Raw genomic sequence first — 13690 nt, 5'->3', positions numbered from 1 at the left:
AGTCTTCCTCCAGGAGGGATGGATTTTCTTCCTTAAACCTAAAGTATATTTTATTATTATTAGCACTTTACAGTGACCAGCACTGAAGGTCTGACAGCAACATGAAAATCGGTGTATAGCTGGAATAATCTTCATAGAAAGTACTTGCAGTAGTACAGAAGAATCGGATTACAAACCACTGAGTTATGATTCGAAAGCCAACTCCGTGTAGCAAATGCGAGATCGAGATACTCTAATAGAACAGTCACCCTAATAGAGCATTCGGCTAATTTATTTACTTCATTATAGAATTTTATTACATCACAAGTTATTCTGTAGGGACTTCAGCTGCAAACAGTTAATCTTATAGACAGTTCAGCAAGAAGACAGTCACCATGTGGAGAGTTAAGCAAATATATCACTATAGAGATTCAGAACATTACAAGTCACACTGAAGAAAGTTCAGCTATAAACAAGTCATGCACCCTGTAGAGAATTCAGCTACAATTAAGTCACTCTCTAGAGAATTCAGCTACACAGGATTCAGCTACACACAAGTCACTGTGGAGAGAGTTCAGCTACAAACAAATTACCCTTTAGAGTGATCAGCAATGAACAAATCAACACAAATCTACCTGTAGAGAGATAAGCTAGAAACAAATCACCCTGTAGAGAGTTCAGCTACAAAAAATCACCCTGTAGAGACATCAGCAGGAAACTAGACACAATGTAAGGAGTTCAGCTACAAGCAATCACCCTGTAGAGAGTTCAGCTAAAACAAATCAACCTGCAGAGAGATCAGCTACAAACAAATCACCTTATAGAGAGTTCAGCTACAAACAAATTACCCTGTAGAGAGATCTGCTACAAACAAATCAACCTGCAGAGAGATCAGCTAGAAACAAATCAACTTGTAGAGAGATCAGCTACAAACAAATCACCCTGTAGAGAGATCAGCTACAAACTACACACAATGTAAGGAGTTCAGCTACAAACAATTCACCCTGTAGAGAGTTCAGCTAAAACAAATCAACCTGCAGAGAGATCAACTACAAACAAATCACCTTTTAGACAGTTCAGCTACAAACAAATTACCTTGTAGAGAGATCGGCTACAAACAAATCAACCTGCAGAGAGATCAGCTACAAACTAGACACAATGTAAGGAGTTCAGCTACAAGCAAATCACCCTGTAGAGAGTTCAGCTACAAACAAACCAACCTGTAGAGCGATCAGCTAGAAACAAATTACCCTGAAGAGAGGTCAGCTACAAAAAATCACCCTGTAGAGATATCAGCTAGAAACAAATCACCCTGAAGAGAGGTCAGTTACAAAAAATCACCTTGTAGAGAGATCAACTACAAACAAAACACTTTGCAGAGAGTTCAGCTACAAACAAATCAACCTGTAGAGAGATCATCTAGAAACAAATCAACCTGCAGAGTGATCAGCTACAAACAAATCAGCTTGTAGAGAGATCAGTTACACACAAATCAACCTGTAGAGAGATAAGCTAGAAACAAATCACCCTGTAGAGAGTTCAGCTAAAACAAATCAATCTGCAGAGAGATCAGCTACATACAAATCACCATATAGATAGCTCAGCTACAAACAAATTACCTTGTAGAGAGATCGACTACAAACAAATCACCCTGCAGAGAGATCAGCTACACACAAATCAACTTGTATAGAGATCAGCTACAAACAAATCACCCTGTAGAGAGATCAGCTACAAACTAGACACAAAGTAAGGAGTTCAGCTACAAGCAAATTACCCTGTAGAGAGTTCATCTACAAACAAATCAACCTGTAGAGCAATCAGCTACAAAAAATCACCCTGTAGAGAGATCAGCTAGAAACAAATCACCCTGAGGAGAGGTCAGCTACCAAAAAATCACCCTGTAGAGAGATAAGCTAGAAACAAATCACCCTGTAGAGAGTTCAGCTACAAGCAAAACACCCTGTAGAGAGTTCAGCAACAAAGAAACCACCATGTACAGAGTTCAGCTGCAAACGAATCACCTTATAGAGAGTTCAGCTACAAACAAATTACCTTGTAGAGAGATCGGCTACAAATTAATCAACTGTAGAGAGATCGGCTACAAACAAATCAACCTGTAGAAAGATCAGCTACACACAAATCACCCTGTAGAGAGATCAGCTAGAAACTAGACACAATGTAAGGAGTTCAGCTACAAGTAAATCACCCTGTAGAGAGTTCAGCTAAAACAAATCAACCTGCAGAGAGATCAGCTACAAATAAATCACCTTATAGACAGTTCAGTTACAAACAAATTACCTTGTAGAGAGATCGGCTACAAATTAATCAACCTGCAGAGAGATCAGCTACACACAAATCAACTTGTAGAGAGATCAGCTACAAACAAATCACCCTGTAGAGAGATCAGCTAGAAACTAGACACAATGCAAGGAGTTCAGCTACAAGCAAAATCATCCTTTAGTGAGTTCAGCTGCAAACAAATCAACCTGCAGTGAGATCACCCACAAAAACGCACTTGTACAGAGTTCAGTTACAAACAAATTACCCTGTAGAGAGATCATGTAGAAGAATTCACCTTGTAGAGAGTTCAGCAACAAAGAAACCACCATGTAGAGAGTTCAGCTGCAAACAAATCACCCAGTAGAAAGATCAGCTAGAAGAAGTTACCTTGTAGAGAGTTCAGTTACAAAGAAACCATCATATAGAGAGTTCAGCTACAAAGAAATTACACCATAGAGAGTTCAGCTAGAAGAAGTCACCTTGTAAAGAGTTCAGCTACAAAGAAACCATCATGTACAGAGTTCAGCTACAAAGAAACCATCATGTACAGAGTTCAGCTACAAAGAAACCACCATGTAGAGTGTTTAGCTGCAAAAAATCACCTGTAGAGAGTTCAGCTAGAAACAAATCACCCTGTAGAGGGATCAGCTAGAAGAAGTCACCTTGTAGAGAGTTCAGCTACAAAGAAACCATCATGCAGAGAGTTCAGTTACAAACAAATCACCCTGTAGAGAGATCAGCTAGAAGAAGTTACCTTGTAGATAGTCAGCACATAAAGAGTTCAACTGCAAATAAATCAGTTGTAGAGAGTTCAGCTACAAGTAAATCCCCCTGTAGAGGGAGCAGCTAGAAGAAGTCACCTTGTAGAGAGTTCAGCTACAAAGAAACCATCATGCAGAGAGTTCAGTTGCAAACAAATCACCCTGTAGAAAGATCAGTTAGAAGAAGTCACCTTGTAGAGTGTTCAGTTACAAAGAAACCATTATGTAGAGAGTTCAGCTGCAAACAAATCACTCTGTAGAGAGTTCAGCTACAAAGAAACCGCCATGTAGAGAGTTCAGCCTCAAACAAACCACCTTGTAGAGAATTGAACTACAACAAATCACCCTGTAGAGAAGAAGTTACCTTGTAGAGAGTTCAGCTACAAAGAAACCATCATGTAGGGAGTTCAGCTACAAAGAAACCACCATGTAGAGAGTTTAGCTACAAACAAATCACCTGTAGAGAGTTCAGCTAGAAACAAATCACCCCGTAGAGAGATCAGCTGGACGAAGTCACCTTGTAGAGAGTTCAGCTACAAAGAAACCATCCTGTATATAGTTCAGCTGCATTTCAAGTCACCCAGTAGAGAGATCAACTGCAAAAAAATATCCTGTGGGGAATAATGGGCATGTAATAAATATATGTATATAATTTGTATATGTGATAGATAGTCTAGAGTTAGTAACGAAACGGAGGTTCGAAGCTATCCGAATGGACAATCTCGACGATAGCGGATCGATTCAACTTACACGTGTTCACTCTTCATGAAGCGCACTAATCAGTCTACAACAAACGTGATACATACACACAATGAATTACGTAATCACTACAACTACTACTAATAATAATAACATTGTCAGCTACTAGTTCTCGACATCCTCCGGGGGGCCACATAGTGTTCTCGTCCACTTTTGAACTTGTTGCCTTCCTCGAATTGCTGCTTGACGGATGGGTCGAGTGTGTTTGGAACTACCACTTGCTGCTTCAACTGTGGGATTCTGGGCAACACTGTCTGATAACTTTTTCTTATGTTGGTAATTTTGCTTCTGAATGGAACTGGATTCTGCTGTACTGACTTCCAGGGGGTATAGCTTGGTTATTGGACGGTTTGTCCTGCCAGTTGATGTTCTAATATTCGCAGCTCTGATGAGACCATCTTGTCCAGAAATAGTGTCCTCAACTACTGCAAGACGCCAAGTGAGACGGGGAGTATCGTCATGCACTAGAACAATAGCTCCTGACTTGATTGTTTGAACATTGGAGCCACTTGTTTGATGAAACTCTCGAAGCCCAGTGAGATATTCTTGCCTCCATCTAGTCCAAAAGTGTTGCAACAATGCTCCTTGTTTCTTAGCTCTTGTCTGAATATTGGTGTCTCCAAAGTCTGGATCACTGTAGTCGTACTCAGTAGTCACATGGTAGGGCACACAAGCAGCTTTCCTGCCATACAGTAGGTGGGCAGGAGTGATGGGGTCTGGGTCATTTATGTCTGTGGGGGCAGTAGTAAGGGGCCGGTTATTAAGAATACCCTCTATTTCAACAATTAAAGTTTGAAGGCTGTTTAGTGTTGTGAATGCTCTCCCCAGGACCTTCTTCAAGACCGACTTTGTTAACCCGATTAGCCTCTCCCAGAAACCCCCAAACCAGGGGGCTCGCTTGGGAATAAACTTCCATTCTACCCCAGTCCTAGCTAAGGTGTCTGTAAGTGAGGGTGAGGAGAATAAGGCCTTCAATTCCGCTGCCGCTGAGAGAAAGGTTGAGCCATTGTCTGACAATACAAGGCGTGGTAAGGACCTCCTGCTACTGAAGCGACGGAAGGCCTGTAGAAAGCATTCGACCGTGAGATCTGTTACGATCTCAAGGTGTACTGCCCGACTTACAGCGCAGGTGAATAGACAAATGTACACCTTGTGTTCTCCTCCAATGCCTCTCACATACAGAGCACCTGAGAAGTCGATCCCAGTGACTTCAAATGGCATGGATTGTTGTACACGGGCCTTCACCAGTGGGGGAGGATCCGGTGCAGAGTATGGTTTACCAGCTAATTTCTTGCAGGTCACGCACTTCCTCAGTAAGGATCTTATTCTTTGCCTTGCACATGGCACCCAATACATTTGGCGGAGGGATGTCAGTGTCATGCTAACCCCAGCATGGTATTGTTGCTTGTGTATGTGCCAGATGAGAAGGGAGGTAAATGGGTCCTTTTGTGGTAGAAGAAGAGGAAATTTAGCTGATTCTGCGAGCGGTGCATTATGTATTCTACCACCACAACGGATCAAGCCAGTGTGATCCACATAGAGTCGGAGCTGCCTCACCAGTGGCAGTCTTGATGCACGATTAGTCGACTGTAGACAGCTTAGTTCCTCTGGGAAGCACCTGTGCTGCACATTACCCACCCATCGAAGATTGGCAATGGATATTTCAGATGGGGTTAGTGATCCTGTGAGCTTAAAGAGCTTTTGCCTGGTGTTATGGGCAAAACGCAGAACATACGCAGTTACGTCTAGCAGCTTGGTGTAGCTACTGTAAGCTGAAGGATCAACAATGTTGTGCAAGCCAGTGGTAGGTGGCAATATAGCTGTGTTGTGGACCCCAGCAGTTGATAGCGGGTCATCAGCAGTGACAGCTTGTATAATCATGGCTTCAGAAGGATTCCAGATGGGCCACTTGGCAGGAGATGACAGCCAAGAGGGGCCATTTCGCCACAACACTGAATCGGCCAGTTGTGATGCTGTCAATCCACGGGTCAAAAGATCTGCAGGATTGGAAGCTGTTGGACAATATTGCCATAGTGATGATTTGGACTGAATCTCTTTCACCCTATGTGCGATGAAAGGTTTAAGCTTCTTCTTGCTTTTGAGCCAGCACAGAACTATTTGGCTGTCAGACCAGTAGTAAATGGTGGCACTAAGCTTGAATGAATCCACCACAAAGGGGCCTAGGCGAGCTGCTACAACTGCGGCCATAAGTTCAAGCCTAGGCAGCGAGTGTTGCTTGATGGGAGCTACACGAGATTTTGACATTACAAGTGAAGAATAGTTGCCACATTGGATGTAGACAGCAGCTCCATATGCCTTTGGGCTGGCGTCAGCGAAGACATGTAGGACAGCAGAAGAAAGGTCTGCTGCTTGGAGCATAGGTATGTACTGTCGTGGAAATTTTTGTTGTAAAGCAGTTGAGATATCTGTTGTTATGGTAGCCCATCTGATCTGACAGGGTTTAGCCAATTCCGCATCCCAAGATACATTACCTTGCCAAAGTTCTTGAAGTAACAACTTGGCAGTTATTGTTACTGGAGTGGCTAGACCAAGTGGGTCAAAGATTGAAGCTGTGTACCGCAAGATATCACGCTTCGTCACTGGAGTGCAAGTGGCAAGATCAGGTTTGGAGTAGAGATACAATTCATCAAGCTGAACATTCCAGCATAGGCCAAGGACCTTGACAACCTCTTCAGTCTCAGCTACACTGTGCTGGTGTGCTAGATTCCTGAGCATTGGACTGTTAGACGCCCAGGTGCGGAGGTTGAACTTCGATAAGTTCATCAATGAACGTGACTCTAAGAAGTATTGAGTGGCCTCTTGTTCAGTGTCACAGCCAGTGACTACATTGTCGACATATAGACTGTCAAGGAGATTGGCAGATACTGGTGTTTGATGCTGTTGTAGGTGAAAGGTGATAGCTGCATTGAGCATAAACGGTGAGCAGCTAGCTCCAAACAGGACAACCTTAAAGCGATACAGTTGAAATGTACTGTTGGGGTCAAGCGGGTTAGACAACCAGAGAAAGCGTGTATAGTCTCTGTCAGACTCATCAAGCTGTACGTGAAGGAACGCTTTCTCGATGTCAGCAGACAGACCATACATAAACAAACGAAAGCGTAGCAGTATGGCACACAGATGGTTAAGGAAGGGTGGGCCTACCTGAAGGCAGTCATTGAGGCTAGGGTAGTGGGATGACTGCTTGCAGCTGCAGTCATACACTATGCGGACTGGTGTGGTAGCCGAGTCCTTCCTAACAGGTCGATGGGGGATGTAATGAGATTGTTTGGTGTTGAAATCATTGACTCTCTCAATGAAGCCTTTGGACTCTTGGTCAGCAATAATCTGGCCATACATGCTCAAGAGTTCTGGGGTCTTAGCTAACCTCTTGGCCAAGGATCTGGTACGCTTGGCACATATGGAGAAGTTGGAAGGCAGAGGGGGGTGATCCTCCTTCCAAGGGAATTTCAGGGACAAGGCTCCATCCGGTTGGCGCTTGATATTAGATTGCATGTAGTCTTTCAAGAAATGGTTATCGCTGTCCATGGTAGTTGAGGAAATTCCAGTTGACTCTGTTTTCCAGAAGGTGTCAAGGCTAAGGTCATCTACAGCTGTAAAGTTTACTTGAATCAAGTTAGCAGCTGCTGATGGCTGCAGTAGAGGGCCAGACAATAAATAGCCTAGATGGGACTTGACAGCTGTAGGGCCATTGCCACGTATGACTTGGTCTTGGACAAATGTCCAATAGTAATCGGCACCTACAAGAACATTAATCTCGAAGTTGTCATCCTCTGTGACAGGGTGAGCTAACTGCAAGCCCTTCAAGTAGGGTAACTTGGTAAGCTCCATCCGCATGGAGTTCTGTAGTGGAGCAGCCAGCTGAGGTACAACCAAAACTGAGATAGTAATAGGGCTCTGACCAATTGTGTGTATTGAGATTGTAGCTACTTGAAGGAGTCTGGCAGAAGATGCACGGTTTCCAAAGGATGACAAAGATACCCGTTCTCTGTTTGTTGTCTTCAGACAAAGTCTATCTGCGAGGTCCTGAGAGATGAAGGAGCGCTGTGCGCCTTCATCAAGGAGAATGTTTCCTTCTGTGCTATACGGACCTGCAGAGACTGTGGTGATAGCAGTCTTCAGCAGGCAGGGACTACGAATATACTCAAGGGGGGTTTGGGGCCTAGAGACAGTGGTAAGTGCACTTGTACTAGCAGCAGGGGGGGCCTGCGGAGGAGGCACTAACTGAATGTGGTTTGCTACAGGGGCAGGGGATAGCTGAGGGGTGCTAGGGGGTGGTGGCTGTGGATTTCTGGTTGTAGCAATGAGAGAATGACACAAGCTTGTGTGGTGTTTCTGGTTGCACTGTTTGCAACGTCTGCGGGAGGTGCACTGTGACACTCTATGGTGTGCCAGGCAATTAAAGCACAGACCTGCTCCCTTTACAATAGACGTGCGTTGCTGGTGGTCTGTAACAACAGTGCACTGGTTGGCTGTGTGCGAGCCCTTGCAGTAGGTGCAAACTGGTTCCCTCTTCTCTCGTTGGCCTGCAGATTTAGCTGCTCCGGTGTGGAGGGATGCAGCTGTGGAGTGGAACTCTTTGTTAGAGTCATTAGAGTAATGTCCTATTTCAAGGACGCGGATTTCCTTAAGGATGCAAGTCATGACATCCCTGATGGTCCACTCACCACCACTATTGTCCCTAGCAAACTGCTTTCTAAGGTCAGCAGGAAGCTTTCCTAAGACCATGCGGGTCAGCATAGTACTGTAGGTGTCTGGAGACTTTCCCAGAGACATCAAAGCTCTCATGTGGCTTTCCAGCTTGTCATGAAAATTCTGTAGGCTAGTCAGGCTATTAACAGGTTTTGGAAGGTGCATTAGGGCATTCATATGGGCATCAACCAACTTATAAGGCTGCCCAAACCTTTCTTTAAGCAAAGCCACAGAATGTTCATAGTTCAGGTCAGTGAGCGGGAGGTTATCGATTACATTGTATGCATCCCCTTGCAATTGTGCCCTTAAGTAATGGAATTTCTGGACCCCTGTTAAACCCTCATCATTGTGGATAGCCGCCACAAAGGAATCCCAGAAAGTCTGGAATTGAAGTGGTTCCCCGCTAAATGTTGGGAGGGTAAGTTTGGGTAAGCGGCTTACAAACTGCCCCACAGACTGACCCACATTGCGTGCAACATGTGTATGCGGCAATGAGTTACTCACCACTCCAGCAGCTGCTGTGTGCCCTGTTGATGAATAGTCCTGCTCATGATCAGCATTCTCTGGTTGAGTGTTATTGTCCTCTGGCCGTTGATCAGTACTGTTGTCAGAGATAGGACGGTTCTGAGAACTTCCTGAATGGGCCTTAGTCTTCGCTAGCAGCACAGGAGAAATGGTGAACTTCCGCAAACTGGCCATGCGTTCAGTTAGGTTGAAGTGGTACATCTCAGTATCCCCAACTTCGTCTTCCAGTTCTTGTTCTGTTGTTAGTGCTGCTGCGATCGTCTGGTCCAGTTCTTCCAGTTGGCGTTTCTTCGACGAGACTTGAGTGAGGACGAGTTCTATCCCTTCCCTGTCTTCGGACGAAATAGATTCCCGGGTGTCGTCGGTGTAAGTTTCAGTGATCGCCTGAGCTTTGGTGAGAAGCTTGGTCACGAAGGAGCGCCCGCCACGTCTGGAGGCACGGGCGCGCTGAAGGGTATCCATTCGAAATCCCTGGTCACAGCACCAAGATGTGATAGATAGTCTAGAGTTAGTAACGAAACGGAGGTTCGAAGCTATCCGAATGGACAATCTCGACGATAGCGGATCGATTCAACTTACACGTGTTCACTCTTCATGAAGCGCACTAATCAGTCTACAACAAACGTGATACATACACACAATGAATTACGTAATCACTACAACTACTACTAATAATAATAACATTGTCAGCTACTAGTTCTCGACAGTATAATTACTAATAAAATCAAAAACAATTGAAGCATTAAAAATCTTCTTTAAGTTCTTTTCTTCTTCCTGTCACGGGTAAAGAAAAAAACACATGGGTTAAAAAAGCCCCAACGCCAGCCATAGGCCGGCTTTGCAGTATACAAATACAAAAAGAAGTGATATCTAATCAAAAACAGCCAAGCTGTAAAAAAAGGTGCGGCCCCCAAAAAGGCCTGCATGGTGAAAAAAGATGTGAAATCCAAGGTGGCGACCAAGAAATGGCTGTGATGGTAGGTTAATGGTTACATTTTAATAACGACAATTCAGGTGAATTTTGTGCCGCTTGGTCTTGGCACCAAATTCACCTGAATCGTCGTTATTAAAATGTAACCATTAACCTACCATCACAGCCATTTCTTGGCCGCCACCTTGGATTTCACATCTTTTTTCACCATGGCCTTTTTGGGGGCCGCACCTTTTTTTACAGCTTGGCTGTTTTTGATTAGATATATATATACCAACAGCATGCATGCATGCACAGATTGCACACAATCACCTTCGCTGCATGTTTCTTCCGATTGTTCTAGTCGCAGTTAATAACGAGGCTCTAGCAATGATGCAGCTTGTTGTCATCCAGAACTAGAACAGTGCTTGTGCTCCATGGCAGACTTACCTGCAGGTACGTATAGCTATAAAGACTGTCACAGCATTTATGATCGTTCATAGATATCGCCTCTTCCATCCTTTTCCGCCAGTTTCTAGCGACGCCACAATTGTATACCTTTGCTACAGTAGCTAGCTACAGTGCTACACGCATTTGGCGGCTACAAAATCGCATGTTGCTTGCTGGCAAAAGGAGTAGAGGATAACACCCCCTGGGTCGAGAGACAACTGGGTGCATTCCACAAGCACTCATCATCTCTAGTCACTGAGCAGGGCCGGAGCCCACGGACCGGCCGGACCACTTTTCAGCCACTTGAATTTGCAAAAAGATCGAGATACTCTAATAGAGCAGTCATCGCATTATACTCTAATAGAACAGTCATGGTGATAGTTAGAGCATTCGGTATATTATATCAATACTCTTATTACACTGGTTGATCTAAGCCATTATATCCATTTTAATTGTTTTCAAATTACTTTCTAATGAACCATCTGCATAGAATTGCACAATAGGCTAATTGATAATGCATGTTATGTATTAACAATTACAATCTAAATTTCTTCTGTATCTCAAAAGAACTAAACTCACTTTGTATCATGAAAGTAAAATTAGCTACTAGCTATATATTAAATTGAATTAATTGGTATACAGTAGCACAAAATTACCTGGATATATTCTTGGTGTAAAAAACAGAAAGAGACCGTGTATGTAAAATAGCTTCCAGATGCCATTTCAGAACATGTATTTTCAAAAATTTTCCCAGGGAGCATGTCCCCAGACTTCCTTAGCTTAGCATGTTAATACATGCTGTAGCTAGCACACACAAAATACATTACAGTAGATAATGTGATTTAAATTTCAAATCAATAAAATGTAGTGTGCATGACTATGACCTCCATTCATAGTTGATTCTGGTGGGAGGTGGTAAAAATCGCAGTTGGTGCCCTCTTGTATTATGAATAGGTGGTCGGGGGAAAAGGATATCATCTGTGTTTATTTCTACTAAATTATTAACAATCTTGTACAAATATATCAATTTTGATTCATTTCTTCTCTCTGCTAAAGTCTTAAAACCAAGTCTTTCCAACATTTCTGTAACACTAGCATAAGGTGAGTAATTATTAAATATAATTGTAGTTGGCTGTCAGTATGCTGTCTGGAAGTGAAGATTAGGTAGTTTTACAATAGGTTTATAGTTTCTATAAGCTGTATAAACAGCAGTGTGTAGGTTTTAGCTAGTTAGATGCACAAACAGCACCTTTTAATGTTACTACCTAAGGGCACATTTTGTGTATGCATTTTCGTTCAAACATGGTCTAGGGGAAGCACCCAGGCCTTCCCCTTAAGACATTCAACTTTAAATCGAACCCCCTTCAAAAAATCCTTGCCACGCCCCTGAATACAGTCACTCAAATACTCCATGCCCAATCACGCATGGTTAAGCAAGACCAACTCTTCTATAATGTGCTTACCTGAACACTGTGCTATACCTATTTCTCAGATACATAGTCAAGGCTAAAATCATGAGATTAGCTACTATTATTAGTAAAGTGTAGACAACCCAATTATTAATTTGTACTGATGTAGAGGAGGTATGTGTTTTATATAGCTCAGTGGCGGATACAGGGGGTTGCAATGGTTTCAGCTGAACCCCCTCAGAGAATAGCGCGCGCCGCAAAGATTCGTCGTGTGGGTGATAAAATCACCACGAGTTATGCGTAGTATGTTATAGTAGGACTTTCTACTCAAGGGCGGCCCCAGGAATTTTGGTGACTGGTTTCCAAACTTTTGCTATATGCAAATTTAAATCTAGGGGAGTATGGGGGCAAGATTTTCCAGAAAATTGTGTAATTTGAGATTGAATCTGGTAGCAATATTGACATGCAGTTTAAAAATAATTATAATAATTATTATGTTAGGTAGCTATAATGTAGCTATAGGCTGCTTAATTGCGCTTGCTTCTGGTACAGTAGCTATCAGGTGCAGATTAAAGAGTTAAAGGACAGAGCAAATTTGACATTTGAAGCATACAACAGACATGCATGGATGTTGTTCTGGGAGTCTTGGGGCATGCCCCCAGGAAGATTTTAACGCCGCTTTGTTATAAGATTTTTTTACTGTGTTAGCACAGGTAAATAAATTAGCTAGCTAGCTACTTACAATTCTTAAGAGAAATACAAAATATGGCTGTTCTATTAGAGTGGTTGACTGCTCTATTAGAGTATTTCGATCTGAACTTTTGTACCATTGCAAATACAAATTTTGATTACCTATAGCTGATACACTTGACCAGTTTCTGGAAACCTCAGAAACCCCTCTAGATCCGCCCCTGCTACTGGCGAAACTTTAACTTTTTCCTTTGAAATCACAATTACGGCATTGAAGAGTAGGCCCGGGTTGTGACCTTTATTTTTTTTGGTCTTCGACTTACAGCTAGGCTGAAGTTGAGTGGAATCTGAAACCCCCTCTGAAAATTTCTAGATCCGCCACTGTAGCTGCTAGACAACAAATACTAGTTACTGCTTAGTATACCTGAGAACTGAATGCTTGTGTGCATATAATGCTCTTGATGTTTAATTAAATGTTTAGAAGTTTAGTTATTGGGAGAACACCTACCATGTCAAAGTTGAACCCTCCTCTCACAAAATCCTAGGCCTGTTTACGGGCCTACAGATCTCTATTCAAATTCAAGAACATAGCCTGTCTAATGTGATAGTATAGATTGATGAGTATACAGTGAATGCTGCTAGCTACACAATAATCCCACATGCTTGCTAAAGATATATTATACACAGCTGCCTTAGCTGTGTCTAAAATACAGCACACTAGTACTGTAGTGATTGTATAGTGCTAAGGCAATAAGCATAATGATATAGGTTTTGTACATTTGATAGCAGGGAATGCAACTCCACACATCTTGCATGAAGCAGATTAGGATACTTTAATAAAACTAACACAAATAGTACAATACCACATTAATGGGAAGATTGACTAAAGATCGAGATACCTTAAAGACATTTTGAATATCCAAACAGAATGTTCACAAGTGAATTATATAGTAGTACTGTAATATACAGCAGTCAAGATGGGACACAACCGAGCATATTTAGAGCTTCATAATTATAGGAAAAATTTGGCAAAATTATAATTAAAGCATAATGGGTTTAGGCCTGACATTAGGTGATTATATTATTGGCCAGAATGATCTATAGGTGACCTTATTATACTGTTACCTGATTTGACAAGCTGCTTGTATTACACATGATCTCCACTACACTGTTAGACTTCACCCAGGTGATATCCTAATAACTGAAACATCTTCACG

General features: G+C 42.6%; 1 protein-coding gene across 1 annotated transcript; it reads right to left on the bottom strand.

The window, feature by feature from the left end:
* Positions 1-3884: 3884 nt before the first annotated feature.
* Positions 3885-9476, bottom strand: LOC136255006 (uncharacterized). Its single transcript, XM_066047726.1, has one exon. It carries the CDS (start codon positions 9474-9476, stop codon positions 3885-3887), a length of 5592 nt encoding a protein of 1863 aa, XP_065903798.1.
* Positions 9477-13690: the final 4214 nt, after the last annotated feature.

The sequence above is a fragment of the Dysidea avara genome, chromosome 5, assembly GCF_963678975.1.
Source record: "Dysidea avara chromosome 5, odDysAvar1.4, whole genome shotgun sequence".
NCBI lineage: Eukaryota > Metazoa > Porifera > Demospongiae > Dictyoceratida > Dysideidae > Dysidea > Dysidea avara.
The sequence above is the reverse complement of the archived record's forward strand: the minus strand, read 5'-3'. Positions and strand labels throughout refer to the sequence as shown.